The sequence below is a fragment of the Aspergillus udagawae genome, assembly GCF_001078395.1.
Source record: "Aspergillus udagawae IFM 46973 DNA, scaffold_2, whole genome shotgun sequence".
Lineage (NCBI taxonomy): Eukaryota > Fungi > Ascomycota > Eurotiomycetes > Eurotiales > Aspergillaceae > Aspergillus > Aspergillus udagawae.
This window is the reverse complement of record NW_025091265.1, coordinates 3,067,635-3,088,581: the sequence shown is the minus strand read 5'-3', so window position 1 is coordinate 3,088,581 and position 20,947 is coordinate 3,067,635. Positions and strand designations below refer to the sequence as shown.

Genomic DNA, 20,947 nt, shown 5'->3' with positions numbered 1-20,947 from the left:
ATATGCATCACCTAAACCTCAGCATAACGAGCTACAGAAACTTCTTTGATGAGCTTGTCGTTTCGCACCGGGCAGAAGTGAAAAGTGACTTCAGAAGCTCAGTTGCGTCAATGATCTAGACCATGGGCGGTATGACGCGGCAGAATAGCATCGAATGGGCCACGGAGGATGGTCCATCTCCGATTGCGATCACCACGGTTGAGTTTCATGGTGTCTTTGAATCTCCTCACTTATGGATTACTTACAGGCCGATTGAAACTATACTAGAGGCGCCAATATCGAAGCCTCCGCGACTTTATCGTGGGCTCGAAGCTGAACCCCACGATGCCTCAGCCTACTGCGGGACGGCGAACTCGCCGGCAGACTGCACCTTCAGGTCCGCCAAAAGAATTCAAAGTTCAGACGGCAGAGGTAGCGGAAGTGCTGCCGGAAGGTATTGAGTCTATAACAGATGTCAAGAATGAGCTCGATTTTGTACAGTGGTATAGCGAGGTTGAAAATGGCCTCCTCGAGAGCAGCTATGACGAGTACCTGTACGCTGATGAACAATCCCTTCTTGCTCACGATGCGCTGGTTGTTTTCCATGCTGACCCATTCGCGTGGTTAGATCTTGTCTTCAGGAGCTCCAAATGTCAAAGTCTCACCTGGATTCACTTCTGTCTGATACATCGTCTGCGCTCGACACCCTTCGTAGCCTCTCCGAATCCTTCAAGGCCGTGGAAGCTCAAACATCAAATTTCCGGAAGCAATGCGAGGGGCTTTTATCTGCCCAAAAGCGTGACACAGAGCTAGCGGAGAAAATACAAGAGAACCTCCAATACTATGAGTTCCTGGACCCTGCTTCAAGGCGGCTCAACGCCCCTGGCGCTGGAAATACCGTTCGTGGCCAAGACTTCTCAGATATGCTCAGGCGGCTGGACGAGTGTCTGGACTACATGGAGACGCATGTGAGTATTGCCGTCGTATTCTGAAGTCGGCGAGTCGACTGACGCATTCCCAGCCGGAGCAAAAGGAAGCTAGCGTGTATCGATCCAGATACAGGCTGCTTATGACGCGAGCTCTCACCTTGATCCGAGGACATTTTGTTTCCGCACTTCGAGATATATATTCCAGTGTTTCGAAAAAGATTGCAGACCAACAGCAGAACGAAGCGACTATGTCGGCCCTATTGTACGCCAAGTTTCGTGTTGGTGCTCCTGAATTGAAACAAATCGGCCTCGAGATACAGAAGAGAGCTGTGCCACCGTTGGATCCCGAACAGGGAACCGAAGCGGAATATCAGAGTCTTCTCAATGAACTTCACGCGAACTTTTCAGCTACTCGTGGCAAATTGATCGTACCCTTAGTACGAAAAAAGCTCTACGATATTGCACACGCCCCGAGTACATCAAAGGATTTGGTTGCTTTCGCCCGCGCCAGCATTAGCTACGTTCGTGGTGTGTGTTTGGATGAGTTTGAACTGTGGGGTGAATGGTTTCACGGCCATGCAGGCTTGTATGATTTCCTCGAGACAGTTTGCGAGCCTCTGTATGATCATCTGAGGCCTCGCATTATTCACGAGGACAAGATCGTAAATCTCTGTCAACTCTGCACCCTCTTACAGACCCGCTTTCTACTTGATCAGGATGAGGATGTGGAGCAGACGGATGCTAATCAACTCGACTTCTCCGTACTGATACAACCCGCCTTGGAGGATGTGCAAACCCGTCTCGTTTTCCGCGCACAAGCCTTTCTGCGTGATGAGATTGAACGGTTCAAGCCGCGCCCAGAGGACCTCGATTACCCTGCACGCAACAAGGGAGTCTCGATCACCGTTACCGAGAATCAGATTTCCGGCAAGAAGCTGGCACCTGCCGACACCTTGGTACATCTGACAAAGGCAACGAGGCAATTAGATGATGACCCCGACGCCGTCTCGGAGCAGGACTCCAAGTGGGATTTTGAGCCTCAGGCTGCTCTCAGTGGCTGGTATCCAACATTGCGTAAAGCCATCTGGCTTCTCAGCCGAATATACCGTCTCGTAAATGTATGAACGCCCTCTGCGAACCCACAAATTCCATATTGAAGCTGACCGACTTCTTCAACAGTCCACTGTTTTCGACGACCTAGCTCATCAGATCGTTCACCAGACGACCGTCTCTTTGCACCAAGCAAGCGCTCAAATCTCAAGCAAATCCACCGCGGACGGGAAGCTCTTCTTGATGAGCCATCTCCTGATCCTGAAGCAACAAATCGTCGCATTCGACATCGAGTACGTAGCGCCGGAAGTATCGTTCGATTTCTCCGGCATCACCAACACCTTCTGGGAGCTCCGGGAAAGAGGCGGCCTCTTCAACCCCCGCAACCTCATGCGCCTCGTCGGCCATGGCCTCCTCCCACGCGTCGTAGAGAATATGCTCGATGCAAAGGTGGAGCTCGACGGGCGGCTCCGAACCGTGATCAACGACTTCATTAACGAGTTCGCAACGAAGATGACGGCCTCCTTACCCGCAAAATTCATCGATAGGCGGAATTTACAGCAAGGAGAACTGATATTTCCGACATGCCAGAATATTGAGAAGGAAGTCCCCAACTTACGGAAAATACTCAGTGACTATCTTGACGATCCCCGGATGAAAGAGACTCTTGTTGGTGCGGTACAGGACCGCGTCATCCAGATTTACGAGGACTTTTTTGACAGATATACATCGTCTGAACGGAGCAAGGGACATTCCGTCTCCAAGAAGGGTAAAGGCCGCGAGGATGCCGTGTGGGACGTGGAGACCTTCGCAGAATGGTGTGAAAGTATTTTCCGAGTCGGCATCCCTGAGCAAGATGACGAAGGATTCCCTAGTGGGAATCTGAGCCGGAGCGGGAGTCCGGGAAGCTAGACAAAGATAATCCTGGCTGTTGTTCCTATCAATCACGATCACGCTGTAAAGGCCCCTTGAATAACAATGTATATTATAGCAGGGTTTGCGTACATAATCCAAGCCAAACATTCGGCCCTTCCGACTGACTAGTAAGGTTTTCATAACAATTACAAAGGTAGAGCGAGAGCGAGGTCAATTAGATGATATATTTTTTATTGATACTGGCAGTAGTCGCCGAAGAGATCGAAATGTTTTTTGCGCAAATCCATACTAATCATGTCATATACAACACGCAGCGACCGTGCCAATTGAACTCAGACGAGGGGTATGATGCAGCAGGAAAGACAAGCATCGCTGAAAAACCGACAAATATATACATGCGCGTTGCTGGAAGAGGTAGGAAATAGCGACGATTGTAGGCGGGGTTTAGAGCACATGGCGAATCTTGGCATAGAGTTCGGTGTCGAGGAAATTGTAGTTTGGATCTTCCTCGCAGAACGGGTGACGTGTCAACAGTGTCTGCGCAGTTGGACGTTCGGACGAATCCCTGCGTTCTCTGTGAGTACAAATGAAGCAACCCGGAGGGGGACGTGTGGGGCAACTTACACAGTGAAACAGTCATACATAAAAGCCAGGGCTGCAGGACTGATAGCCATGGAAACGTCGTCTGGGATTGGAGGTGCTTGACTCAAGCTTCCAAGCTTGAAAATGGCACCGATCGCCTCTTCTTTGCTCCATGGCCGGCGGCCAGCAAACATCTCTAGTACCACACAACCTAGAGACCAGATATCGACCTTGGCGCTGTAGCCCTGCCCCTGTGATTGTATGACCTCAGGCGCCATCCAGAAAACGGACCCTTGCATTGAGTTCGACGAGTCGTTCCCGTAGATATCGTCCGTCTTCTTGGATATACCGAAGTCAGAAATCTTGCAGGTGCCGTCGAGATCGAGGAGGATGTTGTCCGCCTTCAAGTCACGATGCAATATTCCCTGGTCATGAAGGTATGCTAGCCCGCTCAAGGTTTGACGAGTCAGGGATCTGACAACGCTCTCCTCGAATTTACCATGTTTCCGGAGGCAGCTACCAATGGAACCACCAGAAATATACTCGAGATAGATCGAAATGGAGAATTCGCCGCGCTCACATCCAAGATACTGCACGATGTTCGGATGTTCAAGGTGCTGCATGGTGTCGATTTCTTGGTCCATAGCGGCAACCATCTCCTTAACCCGATCCGTATCTTGCCCAGCAAGTCTTGGGTTGATCTCGACTTGTTTTACGGCCAAGACTTCACCATTGTCAGCATTGATCCCCAGGTAGACTCTTCCGTATGTTCCCTTGCCGATCAGCTGACCGCGGATAATGCGGAAAGTAGGCTGTCGCTGAGGTATCCCAGATGGTGTATTGTTCTGCGGAATCGGGTCGAGTTGGCTGAGACGACTGCCGGGCTTTGGCTTGATCTGCATGATTTTTGCTCCGAACATTTTTGTGCTCTTCCGCCGAAGAATCTCGCCGGACTTCTGGTTTCCAGTATGGATGCTGCGACTTCGGCTAGCTTGGTTAGCACCCTTGGCGACCTCTCGGATTGACTTTCCTCGAGTAAGCCCCCCTGCCCGGTTGATATTACGACGAGCTACTATATCTCCACCTTGTGGCTTGAGAGTCGGCTCGTTAGAGCCCAACGTATCTCCTGCGTTGGTATTAATGTCTCCGGCGTAGGACGAGCTGGTCTGGTTTTCCTTCTTGTGCAAATCATTCTCAGGCGGGGCTCTGTTTGCCGGGGATGACGGAGGAGATACCCCTTGTCCGTCAAGGTAAGGTGCGTCAAGGTCGATGTCAGGGAAGAAATCGTCCAGATTGTCGATGACGCCTTCAACCGGGGGTCTGCTTGCCCAAATATCGCCTCGAGCAAACGAGTCTCTCCGCGGCGGCGGCCTCTCGTCTTCAGGCGAGGCGGCCATGAGGAAGGAAGACCCGTCCCGACTGCCAGAGTCACCGTTGGCATCGGCAAAACTTTCGCGTGTGGCACTAGGCGACCTGAAACTCACGGAAAGACCTTTGCGGAGTCTGGTCTCAGTATTCACGGTTAGCGCCGGTTTTTCTGTTCTCTTCTGGGACTCTGAAGTCCCAGTGCCGGAATCATTCTCTTTTGTGGGTGCTTTATTATTTGAGAGTGGTATCGCAAATAGACCATCGTCCGAATCTTCATCAGAATCATCCTGTGGCCCGGGCGAGCGTTGGAAGGAGACTTCAGTCTCCTCGAAATCGAACTCAGGACCATAGGACTTGCGAGATTGTAGCGTGGGTTTGGACATTTCAGGAGTAGTGCTCTTGGTCTGACGTTGCTCCGCGGGGATGCCTGGGTTGTCGAGACTTTCCTTCTCCGGGGAGGACTGAGGGGTGCTCTTAGTGTTGCCTGGTGGAGCTAGTCAGTTATTTTACCAGAAAGCAAGAAACGAAAAAGACTGAGTATGGATTGCAATGTTTTACCTTGCGTCGGAGAATTGAAGCTTCCAAAGTTAGCCTGTTTACTGCCCGCGCTTGTTGGAGTTGGCACAGAGGGAGCTGGTGTCCCAATCGCGCTGGTCATTCTGCCCATGCTAGCCAATACTGCCCCGAGACCATGTGTCTGCACAGCTGGCGGAGCCCTCGGACGGTCTCCGTCTTTCTTCCTCAGAGAATTAATCCTGGTTAACGTATAGGACTCCTGTGGGGCCGAAGGAGGTTTGCGGAGAGGAACCAAAGTGTCAGCCTTCTTGTCTTCGTAAGGAGATATACGGCGCTCATCGAAATCAATGACGCCTGCACGTCTATAGCCTGTTTCCCCGTAAGTGTCGTTTCTCGGCTGTGGCGGCCCTTTCGAGCTTAGGTACGCCTTTTGTTTCCGTTCTACCTCGCGCTTATGCTCCTCGTGGCGAGCCAGTAAATCTGCCTTGTCTGGCTCAGGCGAGATTCCCACCTGCTGATCTCCGTCTACTGGGGACATGCCTACTGTATGTTGCGAGGCATCGCGGGCCGGAAATTTTGCAGCAGGAGTCTTGAGCTGTTGTTGGCGTGTTGCTAACTGCGGAGAGGCAGGTCCCGTTTGAGTATGTGGAGAAATCCTACTGAGGGCTTCATCATCCAGTGGTTTCCTGTGTACATGGTGGGTAGGAGACGCCGTATGCTTGTCCGGAAGCGATACACCCAGACCGGCGAAATTCGAAACGTTGTTTGGCACCGGTTGCAAGTGTGTTCCACGTACAAATAGCTTCAACGAGCCGACGGAGTCAGATTTGGTGCGACGACAGAGAGCGAGCATCGTATCGTTGAGCGGTTCCTCATGTTCACTTTGTCCCGGCTCGGTCAAGAAGACCTGTGCGCCGGTCCAGTCGGAGATTCCGAGGTTATGGCAGATAGCAGCACGCAGCGTCTCCACAGAGTCCATGTCAGTAATGTCCACTAGACGGAAATTCCACCCATCCAGAGTCACAAAGGTCCATTTCTTTCCTTTCTGAGCCGGTTTCCCTCGCATGGCTAGCCGTTCATGGTCTGACATAGAAGCAGATGATGGACGCTCCCCTAACGACATGTCGCTGGCGTTGAAACCTGGCTTGGCGTAAGGAAGATGGGGGCCATTCTGGCGAAGATTCACAGGGCTTGTAGGAGACTCCAGATACTGTTCCTCTGGGGACGGATGAGTGGAATCACCACCTTTTGTCCTCTTTTTTAAAAAATTGAAGAGTCCCTTATGTTCTTTCGGATATGATGAAGAACTTTCTCCTGTCCACTGACGGCTGCACATCTCTTGCGGGGAAGGGCGTACAGTTTCCTGCCCCTTGCGGGACTCGTAGTATCGACGGCCCATCGTTGAGTCGGAACTGTTACCACGGGAGTGCTCATATTTGACATTCAAATCTCCTGTTGACGATGATGACAGACCCTGATTCAAGGTAGCGTGCTGCGTCGCCGGACTGCCACTTTTCGGGCTATCTTCATACGATCGAAAAGGGGCTACCAAATTGCCGTTGTCGCTGGACATGGATGGACTCTGTCGACGATGGTCAACCCCAAGGCCAGCTAATACTGTTCGCGAGAAGTCTGATCGAGACGATATACCGTCCGTCTGGCTGAAATCTGATGAAGCAATATCGTGGGTCGTCGGGATGGGCAATGTGACGGATCGCATTTGCACACTGTTTCTATGGGGCTGAGCGAGCTGTGGTGCTCTGAGATTGGGACTATTCTCAATCGTCCCTGAATGCGGACCAGCCGATTGAGGCTCATGAGATAACTTAGGTGACGCCTCCGGCATCCCTTCAGATGGGGCTTGGGATTCGCGACGCTTCTGGGCAGCGATCCCGACGTCAAAGCTACCGTCATCTTGAATCTGTCGTATAAGTCGACGCATGCGCTTTCCTTCCCCAAGCTCACGCTCCTTATCCCATCCTGTCCCGCTAGCTTCGCATTCTTTGGCTAGTTGGGGGAAAACTTCGTTGTGCATTTTGTTAAAGTTGCCTCGACCATTGGCCCCATGACCTATGTCGAGGAAGTCAGCTCCCTCAATTTGCAACGTCTTGAACGTTTCTTGCCAATCTTTCGAGAAGCCATTCTTCGCAAGCCATAGCAACACTCGATCAAGTGGCCACTGAAAAGCAGCCTCGCTGGGTGACATGCCGCCAAGCAACGTGTTACTATTGTTTTGGCGATGGCTAGGAGATTTTGTCGGCTCGTTCGATATGCCTGTCTGAGACTGATTATTCTGAACAGTCGCACCAGGGCCAGCAGGAAGGGAAGGAGCAACGGGGTCCTGCGCAGTGTCATGCAACGCCAAAGAAGAGGGCAATGTACGGGCTGATGGGGTAGGTGGTACAGTTCCATCGCGCTTGTATGCTGAAACGTCTCCACCGGAGTTTTCGTATAAATGGTGCACGGGTCCTCTTATCCTATCGCTCCCGGACATGGTTCCATAAGCCTCATACGAAGGCCGCGTGTGGGCATCGAACCCAGGGATCCCGACACCCGCACCGAAAGTGTTACTGCCTGGGACATAGGTCGCAGATGTAATCGGACCATCGCCAGTGGGGACTGACAGACTTGTTTGACGGCCGTAAGCTTGGTTTGTCGGTACCATTGGAGGCGGCGGGGGAGGTGGGAGAAACCCTTGAGATAGCGCTTGCCTCGCCCAATTATGCTGCCATCCGAGATTGTTCTGCTGCTGCAACTGGGAGTTTGCGAGCTTCGACGCACCATATCCAGGACCTGGAGGTGGTCCCGGGGGTGGTCCCGGAGGTGGAGGCGGCATCACACCCTGAGGTTGCGTGGGCAGATGTCGAGGTGGCGGCGGTGGTAACGAATGCATATGGGACTGAGATGGGTGTGTCGCAGAAGGAGGTGGGGGGGCAGGTATGTACGCTTGCTGCCTTTGGCCATCCATGATGGGCAGCGTTGTGGTCTGCTTATACCAGTATGTCCGACCCACTTGTCCAGCGGTGTAGAAATGCACAGATAGATCGCAGAGGACTGCGCAGCCGCTGAGCCCTCGTGTGTAACTGTCTCCCTGTGCCTCTGGTATGCGGTCTTAAACCAAGCCTCGAAATCTCATGCCTTCCGCAGGGTAAACCTTGGTCTTAACCAGACGTCAGGCTTAAATTGTGTTCCTAGACAGGTTATTCGGAGACGTAATCGTCGTTATCGCACTCGCATTTGAGCTTGTTGGAGACTTGTGAGAACGACGGTGCAGGACAGTCAACAAGCATGACCCAATACAACAGTCAAGATCTCATTTCATTCCCCGCGAACCCCTCTGTCTTATGAAGAAATATGTGGGCAGTATGCAATTCGAAGAAAGCAGTCGACGCTTAAAGTTGTCGTGATCGTGGGACGGACTCGGAGAGGGTTCAAGATGCGTGACTTGATTGTACGATAAAAGGACGTAGACGGAAGTGCAGCCTATGTAGATTTTGAATCGATCTGCTACCCCAATGATGAGCAACCGAAAGGTCAGAATTGGTATCCAGTAACCTTTCGTCGACAGCAGGTAGAGCTTTCAGCGTACTTTCGAATCGGAAGGGGGAGGGGAAGCAAATGCTGCGGAAGGTGAATGGAGGGAAAACATACCATGAACAATCGATAAAATGACACTGAGACAGGAGATAGATAGCAGGTCTTGGCAGTCACTGATAGATATTAAAGAAGGTTTTCTGACATGACTATGGAGTATGAAGGCGGACCGAAAGGACTCGACATAGTTCAATAATAAGAATCCTTCAATCGAGATCCAGCCCAAGGTTTCATTCATGGGGATCATTGATGCGCTGGATGCCTTGTCTATCACGTGGTGGCCCAGCGATAAGTCCAGGTCCTCATTCCATTCGCTGCACCTTTTAAGGTAAGGAAGGTAAGGTAGGTAGGGTAGTACCTAAGGTAAACTATCTATTTTTCATATTTACTGTTTGTTCTCTGTTGCGCATGCCCTATGGCGCCCGATCTGGCTTCGCCAGTTGCAATAAAATTGGGGGAAGAACTTGAAAGGGATGTGTCTTACTATGGGGATGGAGTCCCAACCTACGGACACTTTCCGTGACGGCGTTGTCCGTGTACTTAATCTACAGTTCTCCTCTTCACTTGTAGCATGCATATCGGCCGATGTCACTGCCTCAGCCCTACGGTCCGACCGCATTTCCATTACGTTGTTGGAAACAACTCTTGGGTCAACCAGGTCCGTTTTTTTCATGATTGGTATATCGTCCTCGTCTTCTGGTTACAAGTCATCTCTCCGCGTAACAACCAATTAAATAATTTTAACTCATTAATGGCTGGTATCTGGCCAAATCCGAGCAGTATCCATCGTTTTATATATCCCACCGCCAAAGTTTTTGACAATTTCTCAACACTCTATAGAGACAATCTATTTGTTGCGCGAGGCTGCTGCTTCGGCTGTCAACTTGAGAGCTGATGGCGCATCTTCCCGTGGCATGTGTAGCTCCACCAGCTACCACATTGATCAGTATCCTCAAGACTCGAGATATTGGAGATGCTTGCTTACCTGTAGACACGGCGCCGAGGCGAATTCTTTGTTCTCAAAAAGCTTGATCATGTCGTCTTTGGTCTTGACCTGATAACCCTTGTAACTATCTCCTGCTCCAAAAGCCACCGGAAGGCTCTTGTAGTCCCACTGCTGGATGTCATTGTAGCTCGCTTCCCACCCATGGATGTACCGCTCAATGGTATATCCTTCATTACAAATGACGAAACTGATTGTTCATTAGCATAGCATAGACTTGAATTGGATTGCCTGGGGAACTCACATAATGGGATTGAGCTTGTTCCTGATCATAGTACTGATCTCCTGCAAAGTGAGCTGAAAACTTCCATCTCCGACGAAGAGAATAGTTCGACGATTGCCCTGCTCTTTGGCGGCCAGCGCGGCTCCCTGACAAGCTCCCACAGAATAACCAATGCTACCCCAGAGTACTTGACTGATTGCCGTGACACCTGCTGGGAACCTCGTTTCCCAGATGCCAAAGTTTGCAGTGCCAGTCTCTGTAATGACAATGTCGTTCTCCTTGAGCCACTGGCCGACCTTCGGCCAGAACCATCTATGTGTGATTGGCTGATCACCCGACTTCGCCTCATCGTCGGGCACTTGATTGCTGAGCTGCGGCACCGGCTGGACATTGACACGGCCCAACTTCTGAATGACCTTTCTCAGGACACCTTTCATGTTGATGTTCGGATACTCGGAGTATCGCACTCGCACGTATGTACTGTGGAAATCGATGGTATTCAATTGACCAATGCGGTAGGTGAAACCAGCCGTGTTGAAGTCCGATTTGATCGCGCCAATGCTAAGAATCAGATCAGAAGACTCCACCTGTTCTCGAACACCTGTGTTGGATCCGTCTCCAGCGTAAACACCGCCGTAGTTCTTGTGCGTCTCGTTGACTGCTCCTTTGCCCATCGGCGCCACAAAAGTTGGCAGTCCGGAGACCTCCATAAGGTCATGAACTTCTTCTAGCACTTTGTGACGGATGGCGCAAGCATCGACCAAAATAACCGGTCTTTGAGCTGCGTGAAGATACTTTAGAACTACATCCACCACGTAGTCTTCCTTCTCAGGGTCATTAGATGGCAAAGAAAGGTCAATCGGGGTCTTCAGTCGTTCTCCCTCAATCTTCTTATTGACCATATCGGTTGGCAGAGTAATATAGACCGGTCGGCTTCGGATCCAGCATTCTCGGATAGCATTGTCAATGAGTGTCGCTACCTCGTGGGTATCATTTAAGCGTCCGACAGTCGTAGAGATACCAGCGTTCATTCTTGCAAAGACATTGTAGTCCCCATTGCCGAGGGTGTGGTGAAGAAGCATTCCGTCTCTCTGAGACCTGGTGTGTGGCTGACCAACGATATGGACAATGGGTACGAATTCGGAATATGCACCAGCAATGGCATTGATCGCTGACAGCTCACCAACACCAAAAGTCGTGATCAATGCACTGATTCCGTTCACTCGGGCATACCCATCAGCGGCGTACCCTGTTATAAGTCGAGGTATCAGGCACTGCACCATCTTGCTCGAGCCAGCTGCTTTCAATCAAATTACACCGCACTACGTACCTGCATTGAGCTCGTTGCAGTTTCCTACCCAGTGAAGACCACATTTTGGCAGATAGTCCAAAGCAGCGAGGTTATAGTCACCTGAAGTGGCATGGTCAACGCCAGATTCTTGAACGGTGACTCCCAATTGGAGAGGATCGCTCACCAGGAACACCATGCACTGAGCGAATTCCAACCTCGTAGAGGCGCCGGAATAGGTATTCGGCGACGTCAATAGGCTTGCGAAGCTCCCTTGTAGCAATGTCAGTGGCCATTATGAAGTTCTGGTTGAACAGTGATGATTTATTATATGGAGAGCTGTATAAGTGAACAAAAAATTTCTGATGCAGGGGCAAGGTCGAAGATATAAAATACTCCGTAGGAACACTGGATGTTGTGCCATCTTCTAGGGTGTTGAGGTGTCGTCATGAGCATAACGTGATGTCATGCGGTTCTGCTGGATCTAGCTGAGATGGGGCCATGAGTGGTGTGCTCCGGCAAAAGTAGATTCATAGTGAGCGCTGGCACCATCTAGGTGTTTTAAACGATGTATTTGCGACCGTCCTCCTAGGTACGGCAGTATAAGCAGCCAATATCACGCTGGGTCACAGGTTTTCCAAAGTTTTACGTTGGAATTCCATCTTCGTACTCCGTAAAAGCTTGGTTGTTCTATAAGAGCCGCTCTCCAGCCCAAGTCCGAATATCCCGGCCTAGCACGATAAGATGATAAGTTGATCATCCCACTAGTCCCACAATCCGCTAAGCCAATTATGGAATTCTGGGCTTTTTGAGATGGAAAACCCCTCTGAAGCTCTGGTGTTTTCAGCTCACCAATGACTAGGTCGGGTTGCAGACTAAGTAGATAACCACTCGCGGTTGCAATACGACCTTGAAAGGTGCTCGCTCTTTGATTTCGACTGGATATATTACCAGAAAAGGAGATTCATCGACACGGCTTTGCACTCATCAGCAAGTCTATCCTATCACTACTTCACCACCAATTCGGCATCAGCGTGAATGGCTGGAGCGGAAAAGCGAGCTATGCCTGATAACACAACCGATCAATCTAGCAAGAGAAGAAAGGTTCGCTTTTTTTACGACACCTTCTACGAGAAATTCTCATATCTGTTATTCTTGAAGATTTTCCGTCATTGTGTCAATATTTCTTATATTTTGTATCGCTAACGCAACCACAGGGAGGCGGCAAATGGCAGAAACAGCAAAGCAACAAGGCGATAATTGAGAGCGGCGATTGGGGGGTTTTCGTAACTTGTGATATGGGCAGGGAAGGCAAGTGCATTGCAGAAGCTCTGGATCTCTTCTCTCAGGTCAGTATCATGCTAAGATCAGTCCGTCTTGCTGCACTATATGACATTTCCCAATCTGATGCATGGTTATCTATCAGAGCGTTGAGTCAGCAGGCAGCAACACTAGAGGCGAAGACTCAGGCTCAGACGAGGATGAAGGCGACATTGAGGCACAAATCAAAAAAGAAATTGAAGGCTTGAAGCCCGGGTCAGCCAAACCACGTCAATTCCAAGCCATTAGAATGGAGATGCCCTGCGGTTCGTCATTGTCACCGCTTGAGACCCATAATAGCATGACATTGGGCTGATCCTTGACAGTGACATTCATACGATTTGACAAGTCGATAGATCCTGAGAAATTAGTTCACGAAGTCTGTCTCGATGCTCACGCAAATCCCGAGAAGAAGAGGTGTCGATGGGTCCAGCGGATGACCCCTGTAAGATCAATTCGAAAAACCCTTAGTGTTGATCTAGAGGCATTCGCAAAAGAGATTTTGAAGCCTCACTTCCACTCCGGAGGACCTCCGAAGAAGGTGCGTCTTTTTTCCTTTTGTTGCAAAACGTGCATTGTCTAAAAGGGCGGTGCTGATATTAATCAATTCTATACAGTACGCTATTCGGCCTACAATAAGGGGCAACAATAAATTCAACAGAGATACTGTGATCAAAACGATTGCAGATGTCGTAGGCCCCGAACATTCTGTTGATCTCAAGAATTACGATTTGATTATCCTTGTCCATCTTATCCAGGTGAGTTGCCTGATATGCAGGCTGGCCCGATAGATAATCCTGTGCTTTATCCCACTAATCATAATTAAACTCGATCAGAATGTAGTCGGGATAAGTGTTGCCAGTAGTGATTACGACAAACTGAAAAGATACAACCTGGCAGAGTTATACAGTCCAACTCCTAAGTCTCAGGCTCCCGAAAACCCAGGATTCTGAAAAAATGTCTATCGAATGTTCACAACGTCTTCAAATTTTCACGACATCGTGGGCAGCGAGGCTCGGACCGATCAAAATATAATATTTGACTTATCCCCGACACGAGGTCGTAACACTCGAATTCACATCAAGGGTCAATTACATTCGGGCCAGGTCAATTAGGTCAGAATACCTTACAAAAGAGGGAAATGGAGAAGGTGAGCGGCGTGTCTACGGATTAACTGAGACTCTTAATATCACATGCAGCCTTCCAAACTGGCTCAAGCTTGACAATCAAACTTTCCGCTTGGGTGGTCTTCTAGAACCTGTCAGGTTGGCTTAGGATTTGCTTGGAATGACCTAGCTGTATGAAAAAGCGACTCTGGGCCCAATGGTACAACAGCTGGAACACGCCTTCACGTATTCACCAGCCACGATCCCATAGTCTTTGACAATTGTACGGAGTACGGGGAATCACTGAGGGTTTACATACTGTGTCCACAATGTAAATGAACGAATACGAGCGATTTCTTGTTCTTTCCTTCATAACAAGTGGCAGGGAACCGAACTCCCTTTTCCTGAGAACCCGTATTTCTCAATGGCCAGTGCACCTACTGGGGCATTTGGAATATGCTCTCAAAAAATAAGCGTTAATATCCCACCCTCTTACCATGGTTTACGAATTTTCCCACCACGCACTCTGGTCTTGTGCTTTATCCCTCTCGGCAAAGCAGACTTCTGATTGGCTCGAATATAGTAGCCTACATTGCGCCTTTCTCAGAGCGGGAGACTTAGGCGAGACCCAGTTTATCCTGTCACTCGGATCATCTCGAACACTCCTGTGGTGTGGATCTACTGTGGCAGAGCTCAGTAGAGTCACTGCTCTGACGAGGCCCCCTGGTTCATCCCATCCAGGACCCCTCGGTCTTTACAGCCAACGTATTATTGAACGTCCATCGCTGTCCAGATAAGGCGCCATGTCGCTACGTTCCCGCCCCTGGAACTCGGTTGATGCCTGCGGGTCAGAGTCTTTGCTTCGTATCTCGTCTACAGCGCACCCTTTTCGGACAGTGCTCCATGGGCTCCTGACGGCATACAATTATGATTTGTTCTTCAGGTAATAGCGATTACGTGGAAGCGGGATCACAGTGAATCACCCAACCATCATACGTTAGCTACCTTTTCAATATGACCTCGATGCTTTGGTAACATTGCCGGAGCCACGACAGAGCCAATGATGATTTGTCATGAGAGATCTGCACGCTCTTTATCCTAGAGTCATTGAAGTGTTCTCTGGACACTTGTGTTTTGCACCTTTTTCCTATAACAGTCATCTTGAGACAATATTCGTCCTGTCATCTTGGTCCATTTGAACTCGGAAATGTGTCGAGTAAGTTTAAAAAGGCACCAGTGTCTTATTCATGAGCAATAGAACCAAATTCGTCAACTATGTCTCCGGTCCGAGATTTGGCAGTCGTCGGATTGGAAGTCCCTAGCAAACTCAGCGTCGTCCTTGGGCGTATTCTGCCCTCTACGGTGTATGTGAGAAGTGTTCAATGTTTGGAGGGCCATCTTCATTCCCACCGTCTAATAACATTATCGAATGGGGCCCGCATACTTTTGAAAAGCCCACCAAGACCAACCACGCGTTTGCTTCGGCGAGAACAGTTCCTGCTTGGAACAGAAGCACGTGTACTTCGTCTACTAAGGCAAAGTGCAGTTTCATGCGTTCCCTCGCTCCTACATTACGACCCGCAGGACACCATACTAGGGTCCGCCTTTCTTGTGCGTCAATATATTCACGGCTCAACGTTACAGGAAATGGAAAGTCGACTTACCGCCGAAGATCGCCGAGAGCTCGACCGGCAATTGGGGCTTCTCGTGAACATGATCGGCCAACACACTGCCAACTCGTTCGGGACCCTGGAGCAGGTGGCTTTGGGATCAGGGGCAAGATCATGGCGAGAAGCCTTCCTCGTGCACTTCGAAAGCATCCTTCGGGACTCGGAAGACGTCTTTGTCCATCTTCCCTATGCGGAGATCCGGCATCAGGTCGGTCGACTGTCTCCGGTCTTAGACGAGATTACATCACCGCGGCTGGTGATATGCGACTTTGGCCGGCCCTCAGCCGTGCTGCTGGACCCTGTTTCGAAACAGTTAGCTGGGATTGCAGGCTTTGACAGCGCTCTCTGGGGCGACGTCTACATGGGGGAGATCTTTGAAGACCCGTCGCCCGCCGTGCTGGATGGATTCGCATCGCGTGACATTGACTGTGAGCCGGACTTGATCCGTCAATTACTGTATTGCTCGAATCCCCGTCCTTTTTATTAGAGACGAGGAAATGCTAATGGGCATTTTCTAGGTATACCTGTTACCGTTCAATTCACAACATCACCGTTCAATACTATCGGGAGAGAAACTCGGCAGCCGAAATCGAAGCACGAAGACGGTTAACAAGAGTGTTAACAAAAATGGCTGCAATTGAGGTCGTTGAAACCCGTGTGGCTGTTTAGTCAGCAGCGATTGCGCGGATCGGACTCACATCAAACTCCCTCTCATTACCGTCTTAAAAATACAGACTGCAGCTTTAGACAACAAGTACCTCTCCGTGCCTTGAGCTTACATCTTCCCGTCACACCATGTACATAGACCACTAAGCATATAGTTCTACTAGAAGACCAAATTCGATCCTTCCTTACTCGCCTTTTCTAAGCGTCCTGTGATAGCAGCCAAGAGCGGGGCAGCAACAGTCAACAAATAAAGAAAGATGATGTCGTCAGGTGAAATCAAAAATTCCGCGGTAGAAACTGCACTATCCCCAATCGGGCGGTCTCTCTCCTCGGTGGGGCGCGTCCACTCCGCACCCTTTGAAGGAGCGCATCATCATCTTCTGGATAGTTCATGCTCCTGGGTCTTTCTCTTTCTCCTTTCTCTGCACTATCCTTGTATTCGTGCGCAGACCCTTGATCATCCTCAAGATGGCACACTTCCTACGGGGAAAGCAGACAGGAATACAGAAAGATTTCTCCGACGGTCTCTCACCAGATCTCTTCGCCCTCGATGATGTATGTCTTGGCTGCCCTAGGCACCGATATTTTCCCATTTGAGCCATCTTGTTGACCTCAATTCTACTTGCAGTACGCTCGGTGTGGTGTGAACTCGCAAATAAGTGTGCTTGCATATGATCCCGTCCAGTCTCTTCTGGCCGTAGGTACCAGCGACACCCAGTTCGGCAGTGGGCAGATCTATGTGTTTGGACAGCGCAGGGTTTCCGCTGTCTTTTCCTTGCCGCGGAAGGCATCTGCCAAATTCCTCCAGTTCTGCGCCGACAAGTTGATCAGCGTCGACTCGAAGAGTGAAATTACTATTTTCTCACTTGAGACTCAGAAAGCGCTGGTTTCGTACGCTCCGCCGAGCCATGCCACCGCCCTATTGACAGATCCTAGTCTGGACTATGCCTTCATTGGTCTACAGAATGGTGTGTGGGCATATAGTCACTTCTTATGAATGTTTCTTCTAAGCGCTCTTTGCAGGGGACATTATTGCCTATGATCTCGACAGGGAGTCCTTGACACCGTTTAGAGTACCTAATCTCTGGGCCGAGCGCAATCCGCGGGCGCGACTGTGTCCGGTCCTTTCTCTGGCCTTTTCACCTCGAGATATTGGCAAAATACTGGTTGGATATCCCGAAGGAGCCGTCACCTTCACATTCAAACAGAACATCGCTCAAAAGTACTTCCAATATGAAATACCGCCTGGTGCAGTTGGGGGCAATTCTGAGATACCTTCCCAGGACACACGCAGACCCAAGTTGACCAGAGCGCTCTGGCATCCTAACGGTATCTTTGTTCTAACCGTTCATGACGACAACAGCCTGGTGTTTTGGGATTCGAAGGATGGCCGCAAGATCCTCGCCCGGACGATGGAGAATACACATATCGACGAACCTGGCGCCAGCCCAAACCGACGGTTTTCCACGGCTGAAGCCATCTTCAGAGAGCCTGTTACTCAAGTTGCATGGTGCGTTAAGGCCAATGGAGAGGACAGCGGCCTTCTTATTGCAGGTGGTCTGCCTAAGGCTGAGAGTAACAAGGGTTTGACATTCATAGACTTTGGATCAACTCCAAACTATCAGACGTCAACTTGGCCAATGATCACCAATTATTTCGAAAATCCAAAAGAAGTTCGGAATATTCCAGCACCTCCAGGTGCAGAGGTCATCGACTTTTGCCTCATTCCCCGCTCCTCGCCATTCTATGCTGGCGCCCATGACCCCATCGCTGTGATTGCGCTTCTTTCCTCGGGAGAACTTATCACTCTAAGTTTTCCCAGTGGTCATTCCATCACACCCACGAATATGATTCACCCCTTCCTTTCTTTTGTCCACCCTTTTGTCACCAAAATTACCATGACACCTATTGACCGTTCTGCCTGGCTGGGCCTTCGGGAACGGAGATCGCAAGGCCCGAAGTTTTTGATCGGCGGTGCAGAAGGCAAAAAGGCGCTGAAACGGTTCGAGAACCGTAACATCATTACCACGGCTCACGCGGACGGAACGGTACGTCTCTGGGATGTAGGCCATGACGATGAGATCGAAAACGCGGATGTCATCCAAGTAGACTTGGCCCGCGCTGTCGGGCGTGTCGCTGATGTGGAAGTCACTGAAATGTCTGTCAGCGGGTCTACAGGCGAACTCTCAGTTGGTTTGAAGAGCGGCGAGGTCGTGGTGTTTAGATGGGGCAGTAATGGAAATTTTGGCCACGAGGAGCCACCAGGCGTAAATGAAGGAGCCGGGAAGCTAACTCGGATCACCCACAGAACTGATCCTGGGCTGAAACAAGGCATGCTTCCGCTCACCCTTCTGAATATGCAACAGGGACCCGTGACTGCTGTGAAACATAGCCATGTGGGCTTCGTTGCTGCCGGTTTCCAAAACGGCAATTTTGCCATCATGGACTTGCGCGGGCCAGCAGTCATCCATACAGCCCAGGTATCCGACTTTGCGAAGACCAGCAAACGTGGAAGTTTTCTCAAACACCGCGCTACTGAAAGCACCGTTCCGGAGTGGCCCACAAACATCGAGTTTGGTGTTTTGACTTTGGAGGGTGAAGGTAAGATCTTTTCATCTTGGGCTATGGGTGCAAGCGGATACTGACCGTTTATAGACTATTCAAGCATCTGCTGCTTTGTAGGCACCAACAGAGGCAACTTGGCAACCTTCAAGATCCTGCCCGGGAACGATGGAACCTACACGGGTCAATTCGCCGGAGTAACTCAGCTCGATGACAAGGTGCTGAACATCATACCCATTGATGCGGATCAGGGTAGCCCTGTGCTAGCCACAGCCAGCCTGGTTGCAGGCCTCAGAACTGGCGCCAAAATTAACGGAGTCGTCATTGCTGTCACTGTTTCCGGCTGCAGGATTTTTAAGCCTGCAACATCTAAGGGCGCTCACAAGTCCTGGGATGACTATCTCTGCGATGCCGCCGCCGTCGTCAAGACAGAAGGCCGTGGTTATAGTCTTGTTGGGCTCTTCGGCGATGGTAATGCTAGGGCTTTCTCCATCCCTGGTCTCAAGGAAATAGGCTGCACTAGCATCAATCAAATTGCCGACATGAGACGCCTCTCGGACTCAACAGTCTGCGCAGACGGTAGTGTTCTGACCTGGACGGGTCCCTCGGAAGTGGCTGTATTCAATGTTTGGGGCTCTGGAACCGGACTGTATGGACCTCCATCCCTCGATCATCTGTTTGTTGAACGAAAAGGATGACTAGCTGACAACTACGATAGACGACCATCAGACAATCGGCTCTTCAACCCACAGGCAGCCATTCCTGCACGTCCCACAATTACGAATTTGCAATGGATCTCCGGCACACAATATGTGTCCCCAGCCGACATGGATATTCTGAGTACGTGCATCCGTTGCAACTGCGATGACAAATCTGGATATCTGTACTGACATTTCCGCCACTACAGTCGGGGGCCCAGACCGGCCTCCATCAAAACGAATGCAGGAACAGATGCGACTCGATGACCAAGAGCGGCGCCGACTCGCACGAGACGGGAGAACCGGGTCCAATCTATCGCAGGCGTCGACAGGAAGTCAAGAGGGCTATTGGTCTTATATGACCCGTCAAGTCCAAGAACGAACGGAGCGACTAGGCATTGCTGGTGAGAGTATGGACCGGCTGGAAGAAAACAGCAGCAATTGGGCCCGGGACGTCAATAAATACGTGCAGAACCAAAAGAAAAAGGCGATTCTCGGCGGTAAGTCTTGTTAGACTTAGGAATTGCGCGAGTCTGCTAACGGAATGAACTAGCATTGGGGTCGAAATTTGGCCTGTGATGTCGTACTCTCATGAAGTGGAGGAGAGCTCCCGCACTTTTATACACATCTTGCCGTTCTTACAACTAAATACCCAATTTACTGCGTTTGTTCGGACTATGATCACCCACTACAATTAAGCTCGGCTTATGCGTTGTAGATATTGGATGAGCGAAATCCAGGAGCCTCCATCGGCAATACTAGCACGATAGATCTTCAGAGGCATCCTTGGCCCATGTGTCAACCTCACCAAGCCAATATGCCACTCCCCTAGATCCAATATTCGTGGGGAATATACCTAATCCCCCACCTCTTCTCATATTCCTTCCAGAGCCCCACCAAATCCTGTCTATATTGCTCCTTGGCTTCAATCCTTTGAGCATGCAAGCGATGCAGTTCCAGCGTGATCGTCGCAGGATCCAGTCTATTATTCTGCACAAGGTCGATCATCGTATTTAGTTCGCCAAGCCGCACCATCAAAGCCCGGTGCAGTTTTCTCGACCGGTGCTGGTCTGCTGTCTTGTGGCAGTGTCGGCAGAGGCAGGCGAAGATTCCATCATTCGAAGTAAGGTCTTCGGGCGATTTGCTGCTCCGATGCTTGCAGGAGAATCGGGGCATCGTAGATTTACCTTTGAGGCTATTGGGAGCTGCAGCCGGGACTTTTGCTGGTAGAAGTCTGGACGGGAGAGTGGATTGTCTTGGTAATATACTGAGCCGTTTAGTATCATAGGCAGTTATCCCTGTATGATGGTCAAGGTCATAGGCAGTCCGCAATGTCGTGTTAATCTACAGAAGTGAATAATAGAAGGATGCAATGGGTTATTTTATATATATCTATACAAAGAAGGCTGAATTGGAGCTACGCAACAAGCGGCGATTTCATTATGCTCCGAGACAGATATTGAAGCTATTCAAGCGACGCATTGCGATCTTTGAGCTCCTCCAATTAGACGGTGGTT

The 20,947-nt window shown here is 50.3% G+C and overlaps 6 protein-coding genes across 6 annotated transcripts; 4 read left to right on the top strand and 2 right to left on the bottom strand.

Annotated features, from left to right (window-relative positions):
• Window positions 1–324: 324 nt before the first annotated feature.
• Aud_003403 (Golgi transport complex subunit COG3) lies at window positions 325–2,870 on the top strand (the record flags this gene model as incomplete). The annotated part of the gene is made up of 4 exons (XM_043288353.1): window positions 325–533; window positions 608–947; window positions 1,001–2,026; window positions 2,088–2,870. The coding sequence occupies 4 exons, from the start codon at window positions 325–327 to the stop codon at window positions 2,868–2,870; spliced, it is 2,358 nt and encodes a 785-aa protein (XP_043144288.1).
• A 408-nt stretch (window positions 2,871–3,278) lies between these two features.
• Window positions 3,279–8,268, bottom strand: bck1 (putative MAP kinase kinase kinase (Bck1); the record flags this gene model as incomplete). Its single annotated transcript, XM_043288352.1, has 3 exons — window positions 3,279–3,399; window positions 3,459–5,268; window positions 5,343–8,268. 3 exons carry the CDS (start codon window positions 8,266–8,268, stop codon window positions 3,279–3,281), a joined length of 4,857 nt encoding a protein of 1,618 aa, XP_043144287.1.
• Window positions 8,269–9,741: 1,473 nt separating this feature from the next.
• Window positions 9,742–11,704, bottom strand: Aud_003401 (alpha-keto acid decarboxylase family protein; the record flags this gene model as incomplete). The annotated part of the gene is made up of 5 exons (XM_043288351.1): window positions 9,742–9,825; window positions 9,880–10,087; window positions 10,142–11,369; window positions 11,451–11,531; window positions 11,596–11,704. The coding sequence occupies 5 exons, from the start codon at window positions 11,702–11,704 to the stop codon at window positions 9,742–9,744; spliced, it is 1,710 nt and encodes a 569-aa protein (XP_043144286.1).
• A 742-nt stretch (window positions 11,705–12,446) lies between these two features.
• Window positions 12,447–13,681, top strand: Aud_003400 (THUMP domain-containing protein; the record flags this gene model as incomplete). The annotated part of the gene is made up of 6 exons (XM_043288350.1): window positions 12,447–12,512; window positions 12,626–12,757; window positions 12,835–12,994; window positions 13,055–13,269; window positions 13,346–13,486; window positions 13,565–13,681. The coding sequence occupies 6 exons, from the start codon at window positions 12,447–12,449 to the stop codon at window positions 13,679–13,681; spliced, it is 831 nt and encodes a 276-aa protein (XP_043144285.1).
• Window positions 13,682–15,109: 1,428 nt separating this feature from the next.
• On the top strand, window positions 15,110–16,173 carry Aud_003399 (uncharacterized protein; the record flags this gene model as incomplete). Its single annotated transcript, XM_043288349.1, has 2 exons — window positions 15,110–15,960; window positions 16,023–16,173. 2 exons carry the CDS (start codon window positions 15,110–15,112, stop codon window positions 16,171–16,173), a joined length of 1,002 nt encoding a protein of 333 aa, XP_043144284.1.
• Window positions 16,174–16,638: 465 nt separating this feature from the next.
• Window positions 16,639–20,009, top strand: Aud_003398 (putative SNARE-dependent exocytosis protein (Sro7); the record flags this gene model as incomplete). The annotated part of the gene is made up of 7 exons (XM_043288348.1): window positions 16,639–16,725; window positions 16,799–17,138; window positions 17,194–18,771; window positions 18,826–19,381; window positions 19,451–19,572; window positions 19,640–19,930; window positions 19,984–20,009. 7 exons carry the CDS (start codon window positions 16,639–16,641, stop codon window positions 20,007–20,009), a joined length of 3,000 nt encoding a protein of 999 aa, XP_043144283.1.
• Window positions 20,010–20,947: the final 938 nt, after the last annotated feature.